The 8,500-nt window shown below is 32.9% G+C and overlaps 1 protein-coding gene across 1 annotated transcript; it reads right to left on the reverse strand.

Moving 5' to 3' along the window:
- Positions 1 to 161: 161 nt before the first annotated feature.
- LOC102624469 (uncharacterized) lies at positions 162 to 4,365 on the reverse strand. Its single transcript, XM_006470862.3, has 3 exons — positions 4,049 to 4,365; positions 1,735 to 3,702; positions 162 to 957 (listed from the first exon to the last, which is right to left on the reverse strand). The coding sequence occupies exons 2-3, from the start codon at positions 3,310 to 3,312 to the stop codon at positions 580 to 582; spliced, it is 1,956 nt and encodes a 651-aa protein (XP_006470925.2). The 5' UTR covers positions 3,313 to 3,702; positions 4,049 to 4,365; the 3' UTR covers positions 162 to 579.
- Positions 4,366 to 8,500: the final 4,135 nt, after the last annotated feature.

An 8,500-nucleotide genomic window follows, 5' to 3' on the forward strand; every position in this document is an offset into this window, starting at 1 on the left:
ATTGAAGTTGAGCAGAGTCATATTATGAGAGCTCTTAAATAACATTAGTACAATAACGTCAATTGAATAACCCAGTCACTAAGTTAAATGATCGGATAAAAAGAATCAGTACCTAACGAAGCAAAGAAAGAACATTGAATTTGTCTGCAACAATGAAAAAGGAATAACAAATCACAAAAATGTAAATTTGATGATCACCGACTTAGATACAACGATTCGGAGGAATTTCAAGTAAAATAAAAAACGAAAACAATCAATTAAAGCAGTGAGAAGATTATGTTCCTCTCGAGTTTCACATTACATTGAAATACAACAGATGAAGATAATGCTCTTAATCCACAAGTGATCACCTAAGACATTGCCTGTAAATCTCCCCCACATGATCCTAAGACAAAAATAAACGTCAGATGGGCATAAGAAAGGAGGCTTACCTCCTCTTTCTCCAGCTGAGTATCTTGAAATGAAAAAAGTATCAAGAGATAATTTTCTATGCAGTTATTATTCCAAATCTTCACTCGACTGATGTGCCTCATTGGCTATCACTACCTTTGGAAAAGTAACCAGAGAGTTTATATGTGACTACTCTTCCATCTCTTCACTCACAAGATGCCCCTCTGGTTTGGCTGCTGCCTGTTTTTTATGTTTCTTGTTCTTGGCTTTCTTGGCTTTCATGCGACGTTTCTTCTCATTGGCATCAACCCAGGTATAGTCTGCTGGTATGAGGAAAGGATCAATCTCATCTTTATATCTGTGACTATCACTATCACTTGATTGCCCACCACGACTTCCTCTCATCCATGAAATCCAAGATGATGACCCTTCTGTTTCCTTGGACTTTGAATCCTGGAAATGTGCTGGGCTGGAAAGTGGGGTCGAAAACTCCTCTGCTGGCTGCAACTCCTCAAATTTTGTAAAGGTGACAAGAACTCGAATAGTTGGGACAATAGGAATAGCAACCTGGACCAGAGAAAAATGAAATATTATCACAATGTTAAAATGTTATAACACACAAGAGAGTGCAGGCAATACTTTCTTTTGGAACAATGGTTGTCAATTGGGAACTAAATTTACAAGTACCACTAAGCATCTAGACAATGTCAGGTTGATGGAAAATTTTCCAGTGGGGAATTACATAGTACATGAAGACAAAAATAACTCCATAAACTATGGCATATGTAAAAATATACATGCAGCAATTTTAGCACACAGTTCCAAGATCATACATAAATCAGCATATCTTACAATGAAAATAGCAATTGAAAATAACCAGTACAGGAAGCCCCAACTACGAGTAATTATACAATCAGTAACTCTATTACCATGCATAATATGTTTGATGGCTCCTCAAGAATGAATGATTGTTGATCTGTTTTCGACTGCAATTTGCCCTATAAGAAAATCACTTGTCCTATTTTTTAAAAAATGGAAAATTGTTATAATACTCAGTGAATTATGAAATAGGAATCAGAAATTATGTTTCCTAGAAAATTTAACCCCAAAAAGGGGGGAGGAAAAAAAAGTGTCTGCTGATTCTTTCCTTGCCAACTTCTCCCCCCAGAAAAAATAAAACAAAACCGAAATTCGTTGATATTAAAATAAAACTTGTACGTGATGAAAACAAAATCTGGTTATCTACCATAAAAGCAGCAGAGAGTAAAACAAAGATATAAAACTAGAAAAATTGCAAATTCAACCATTTAAATGGAAACACACACAATAAAGAATCTAATTTACCTTGACAGGAAAAGTGCCAGAAGGTAGTTTAGTAGTCAAAAGTTCCCTGAGTCTCCTAATAGCCTTGACCTTGTTGGCTAATATGTCCAGCAAAGGCAGAAGCTCATCCGTCTTTAGAGGGAAGTCAGGTGTCAACCATAGGACAGGTCTCAAACCCTTTTTGTACTCACTCTCAGACTTAGACTCGCTAACAGGCCCTTTCTTCTTTTTCTTCTTGCTACTTTTATCCTTTCCCTTCTTAGCATCAATCACATCCTCCCTAGGATATTCAGATGAGGATTTCTGGTTGCTACCTTCTGGAGCCAACTTTGAGAATTTCTTCAAAATTTTTGAATCTTCAGCGTCTTCAACGTTATTCTTCGTGCCTTTCTTGTTCCAACCAAACCAACTCTTCTTCTCCTTAACAGCACTATTAGCCTCACCATTTTCATAGGAAACTCCTGAACCATTTTCTTGACAGCTAAGGACCCCATTTTCGTCGTCATCACAAAGACCATCTGAGTTTCCCATACGAAGAGCAGAATCTAATTGCAATCTTTCCTCAGCCGTCAATACATCATCATACTCATCATTGTCACCACCATTTGCCAACTTGTCTTCATCTTCCACAGCAAAAAGTTCCTCATCAGTCATAGCACCAGGAACCCGCCTAGACTTCACACTGACCATCACATGGAGCATATCGTAAACTTTGGCTTTCCAGTTTCCAACCATCTCAGTCCTCTCTTGTCGCCTCCAATTCAAATGGGGAACAAGCTCAGCCTGAGTGACATCAATGCCGGGCCGATACATGTTAGTTTGAGACATCAAAGCCACCTCATGGGCAACTTCAGCTTCTGTTGGTGGAGCACCAGCCCCTTCCAATGCATTTGTAACTTCTTTCTCCTTATGAGAAAGAACAATCAAAGAACCAGGTGACAAGGACACATTGCCATCTTCTGATGTATAGCCCTCTCCCAAAAAGAGAAATGTCTGGTCCGACCGTTGAATGCGAAAGCCATCAAACCCAGCAAGGGTCATATCCGCACGGAGATTCGACCCACGTTTCCATATGCGGTAAGTATCAGATGGGGCAATACGCCCAATAAATGGAATGACTGAGCTCTCAAAATGAAAAGTTATCTCCATGTAGAAGTCACGTATACGAGCTGCTGAGGCAACAATTCGTGGAAGTCTGCGACACCATTTTGCCCAGGCAAGGGGTTGGTAATGTCTTGCAATAATCATAGCAATTGACTCCTCCCTTGTGCAAACAGCTTCTTGCAAAGCACTCCAACCATTCTCGTTCTGGAGGCTCCAATCTGCTCCTGCTGCCATCAAAATCTCTGCAGAAATTGGGTCTCTCAGCCTAACAGCAAGGTGCAAAGGGGTCTCACGGCCAGGAACATCACGGCGATCAATGACAGCTGAGACAGCATCTGCTTGGAGCTCAGCAGCAAGAGACTCATCTTCGGTATTAACCTCCCCAGCCTTGGAAAGCCGAGGGAGAGTTGCAATAATGCGCCTCAGGGCAGCATAGTCACGACGTGCAACTGCCAAATGAACTGGACTATGGGCATATTTGGCAAAATCTTCCATCAATTGTTTTTATTTCCTTTAGTTTCTCTTACTCTTTCTAGTTATGCTTCTAAGCTATAATTTGTCCCATATTTGGTACAAAAGCTAAAGCTAACAAGCCAAAATCTGACTAAATCTACTTGTATCTTTATCTTCGATGTCCCTATGAAGGCTGCCAAGATTAGGTTTCTAAACCATAAAATATTCAGAATTCCCACCCACTCAAAACAAAAATCAACAACCTTCGAAATTCAGATTCAAACTAGTCCAACAAAAGAGCTAAGAATGCCTTATCTCATACAGAATTCCCAAAATGTCCTCCATTTTTCTCAGCTCCCAACACTGTATCAAGCTTCAACTTCCTCCCCTTGAGCTCCATAGACTGCAGTTCAGCTTCTATAGAGCCCAAATCTGCACAAACAAAAATAAGATAATTTTGCTTTTAAAAAAAAAGTCCAAATCAATAACAGAATTACCTTTAAAAAAAAAAACCTAACTTAGATTCAAAATTCTATTTACAGTTGTCAAAGAATATAAATAAAGCAAATTATTACCATTCAAAATTTCACATCTGTCAATCATTTTACCCAAAAAAAAAAAAAATTCTTTACTTCAGTACTTAAATGAACCTAACAAAAGAACTCAACTTTAAATAAATTTTCACATTTTTCTTAAAAAAATAAAAAAAGATTGTCCTCTCCATTTTCTCGGGAACCAAACCGACAAATCACTGTGGAGAACAAGAAAAGAAAAATACCTGAATTTCGAGGCGATCGATTTGGTTTCTTCTTCTTCTTGCTCAAAAGCTCTCAACTTCTTTTGAGATTCCGCTTCACAAAATTCGAGTTAAAAAAACAAGAAAGCAAAATAAGAGGTATAAGAGAAAAATGTAATCGGACGGCTGGTACAGATTTGGAAGACGCGATCCGACGGTCACTATCTTCTATTAAACTTTACTACTTGTACTGACAGCTGACTCGACTCAGTTCCTGACTCGTTCTTTTAACTCAGATCTGTCTCCCTCTTTCTCTATCTGCGTCTGTACATTTTCGCGTTGCGTCTCTTCACTTTTCTTTTTCTTTTTTTTCCCCCCAAAAAATAATAAAACTTCGGTATCATGCCATTGTAGAGCGAGATTATGATTTTGCCCCTGGAGGAGGATTACATTACATTTTTGCCATCGTGTTGGTTAGTTTTTGGAAAATGGAAACTCTCTCTTATTTTCATTATTCATATGGGTTTGAATTGTAGGATGTAAATGTGTTTTTTATTTTTTGAAAAAAGGACTTACACGCCTCCAACGTTTAGATAAAGGGACAAAAAATTTCTTAATATTTCGAAAAAGACATCCGCACTCCCATTGACTAACGAAAATGTTTCTTTTAACAAAATTTATAATTTTAACATGTAATTACCGTTATACTTTTTTAGCACATAAAAAAGTATTTGTTAATTATCCAATTTGTTCATATATTTTTAATAAAATTATGAATAAACCCTCATTACCCAATTTCTCTATTTAAATTTTTGTCAAATTTTCTCTTCAAACCAAATAAATTTAATCCATTACTCAATAATAAAAATAAATAAAATTAGTTATTAATCCATTATTCAAGCATGATTACTTTTTTTTTATTTTTTTGATTATATAAGTTTAATGATTGACATGTGGAGAATTGTTATTCTTATGGCATTAATAACCAATTTTATTTATTTTTATTATTGAGTAATGAATTATATTTATTTGGTTTGAAGAGAAAATTTGACAAAAATTTAAATAGAGGAATTGGGTAATGAGGGTATATTCATAATTTTATTAAAAATATATGGACAAATTGGACAATCAACAATTACTTTTTTATGTGCTAGAAGGGTATAACGGTAATTACATGTTAAAATTATAAATTATGTTAAAAGAAACGGTTTCGTTAGTCAATGGGGGTGTGAATGTCTTTTTTTGAAACATTATGAGATTTTTTGTCTCTTTACTTAAACGTTAGGGGTGTGTCAGTCATTTTTCTTTTTTTTTTTTAATTTTAGAACCAATAAAAATTATAAAACAAAAATTATTTTATTTGGTTTGGAGGTGAATTATGAAGCAGGTTAATTTTTTCCCCCTTAAGTGATTGAATCTAATTCTCTAGATATTGTCTGTCAAGGACAGCTCAACTGTTTTTGGTGCTGAAACAAATTGTATCATCATCTTTTAATACAATTAAAATTTGCTCAATTACTAATAACTTCACTCAAGTTTACATCTTTTTATTGCTTGTGCCAAATTGATTAAAAATTACTTTTTTACTGACTTTTGTATTCATTGCTTGTAAACATGCACATAATTATTCAAGAAAACTCTAAATTAACTTTTTCTAAAAACTAACACTTTCTTTCCCTATCAAACAGGGCAAACAGGCACACTGTTGTACATAAAAACAAGCTACAAGCATATGTACATACACAATGAGTGAAAGTTATTGATTGAAATAATTTCATGGTAACTAATCTTTACTCTACCATGATGAGGTAAACATTTTGATGAAATCGTACAAGTAATAATATGTTTTACCATAAAGTAATAGTAATTGTACCGAACAAACGAATTATAGATTGAAATTAGGCCAACAAACAACTCTTTAAGATTACAACTACAAGTACTTAATTTATGAATAATGAGTGATTTTGCTATTTTTAAAAATCTTTGTATTCAATAATTGGAACTAAATTCATGGTTTTTTTTTAATGATATCTTTGCCTTTGAAAAATGTCAACGACTTATTAATTAATAAAGTCCTAAGATATAATAATAATAATAATAATAATAATAATAATAATAATAATAATAATAATAATAATAATAACAGTTTAATTATATATAACCATTCAATTAAACAAAGGCCTTATCGTTCTTGGTAGCTATCTTCAGTTGAACTCAAAACAGAATTTTGTGATTGTTATTTGTTCCACCACGCCACCGACAGTTTTTGCCAACAAGTATTGGTTGCAAGCCAAGTTTAATTAATGAGGGCGGTATAAAATATCTTGTACATCAAGTATGTATACAATCATACTAATAAAATTATGACACAAATTTTAGATTTTTTTTTATTAATTATATATTAGTAATAATAGAGTTACAAACTCTTATTTAAATTTATTTTTTACAATTTAATGTAGCGTTGATTGAATTAATCGAATTAAATATCTTTTAACTCACATAATTTGTTTTATTATTTTATATCTTCATCTAACCAAATAAATTTATGTCATATCAATTTATACAAAATAAATTTATTCCAGCGCTTGTAATTTTATTATCACTCATTACACGTATATACATATATTAAAGACTCTTTTCTCCGACAAGTATTTAAGTGATATTTCCAAAGCATTACCCCTAAGATTTGACGTATATCACTTAATAACATGTTAATTTCATTTTATAGTCACTTAAGTCCCCATTGTCAAGTGTCAACAAAATATTAGTGGAAATTTAATAGAATTAAGGTTATTTTTGTAACTTCTGCTTCAAGCTCAAACAATTTGTATTGAACTTTTGCTCCGTCGTCACATACTATGGTTATAAAAAATTTGGACACATGATTCATAGCTTTATTAGACTGTAATTAAAAAAATACAATAAAGTGGATAAATATTCTTGTTGAAGAAATTGATTTGTGTTTGAAAATAATTAGTTTGATGAGTCTCAAATTTGTAAATTTTACATTCCAAGTAAATTATCTAGAATTATAATTGTAAAATCATGATAGTTTAATTTATGTGTACATTCAAATGTGATAATGAAAATACAATGTAAGAACTTTTAGAAATTTAAGCGAATTTTTATATTTCATTCGCCATTTTTAGTCGTTTAAATGATATGCTATTTTCCCATTTGTGATATTTTTATCTATTATTATTACTAGGATTATAATGGCCGTTATGTTAGGTTTGATTGAATAAGGGTGACTGAACAATAGGGGAAGATATGTAAATGATGATTGTCCTTTCATGTGAATTTTAGAAGAGAGCCTCTTGAGAGCCACCTACACCTCACGTGAAAGTCTAATTTGGGTTGCACTATTTTACTATTAAAATAACGTTTTAATGTTTTTTTTTAATTCGAATTAGGACTATTAATTAAACAATTAAAATTACTTGAAAACAATTGAGTCGAACTCTAAGAATATATAATGTTTAAGAACATATAATGTTTTATATCATTTAGTCTTTTTATGATGAGCATTTCTTATGTTTTATAGTTACTTCATTTACATTTGGTGTTACCAATTTTGACAAAAATTTTAGTAAAAGCTTTGGCCAACAATCACACAATATCATAATAATAAAACTTGTTACAAAGTTGGGGCACGTAAGTTGATGTTGATCTATGAATAGTAAAATCTAGGAATAAATCAAACAAAGCCATCGGCTGGTTTTTATAGTCAAGAAAAAGTTAGTTGGGAATGGTGTTTCTTGACTTTCCTTTTATATTCACTGAAAATAATAATAAAAAATGCATGAATATAAGTATAAATAAAAGAGGATTTGCAAAATTTATTTATTTACTTGATTGAATATTATACATTCATGTGAAAGATAAGACTGCATAGGGTAATAAGAGCAAACCAGTTGCCCCTTTTAATAAAAATATATGCAGTGTCAATCAATTTGGTGTCATTTTTTTTTAATAGAAAAAGCCATGGCTCTCTTTCTTGAGTACTTGTATTTTATATGGGTTTTGTAGGTGGACCATATGATTCAAATGGTAGCATCTGTTGTCACTTTTTGCTTCTTAACAACTATACTCTTGTGGAAGGGGGGGTACCCTTTTTTCTGCTTAACAAACACATGCTTTGCTCTTAACAATTAAATTTGTCCATGGCAGTTGGCCATTCATGGTCCCCCTTATCCATGTGCCCATGTAGCTCATCACACTCACAATCTTTTGTTTTTCCTAACCAAATTTTTGGAGTGAATTTTTAAAGCCCTCCACCCCACTTAAAGCCATTAGAATTCATTAAAACTAATAAACAACAACTTAATTATAACATATAATTTGTACTATATATGTTTCTTTCATTCCCCACTAACCTCAAATACTTAAAACTTGGTTGGTTAGGCTTAGGAATTGTACATAAATTGTTACCCGTCCCTTTCTCAACCTTAATCTAAAAAATTAAAGCATTAATTAAGAACTCGACAATGATAT

This window comes from Citrus sinensis, chromosome 8, assembly GCF_022201045.2.
Source record: "Citrus sinensis cultivar Valencia sweet orange chromosome 8, DVS_A1.0, whole genome shotgun sequence".
In the NCBI taxonomy this organism is placed as follows: Eukaryota; Viridiplantae; Streptophyta; class Magnoliopsida; order Sapindales; family Rutaceae; genus Citrus; species Citrus sinensis.

Bases quoted from the DNA above. Each gene is read 5' to 3' on its own strand.
- LOC102624469 (XM_006470862.3), bottom strand. From the start codon at position 3,312: ATGGAAGATTTTGCCAAATATGCCCATAGTCCAGTTCATTTGGCAGTT. The intron at 958-1,734 runs GTAAATTAGATT...TCTCTGGTCCAG, and splicing joins CTGGCACTTTTCCTGTCAAG to GTTGCTATTCCTATTGTCCC.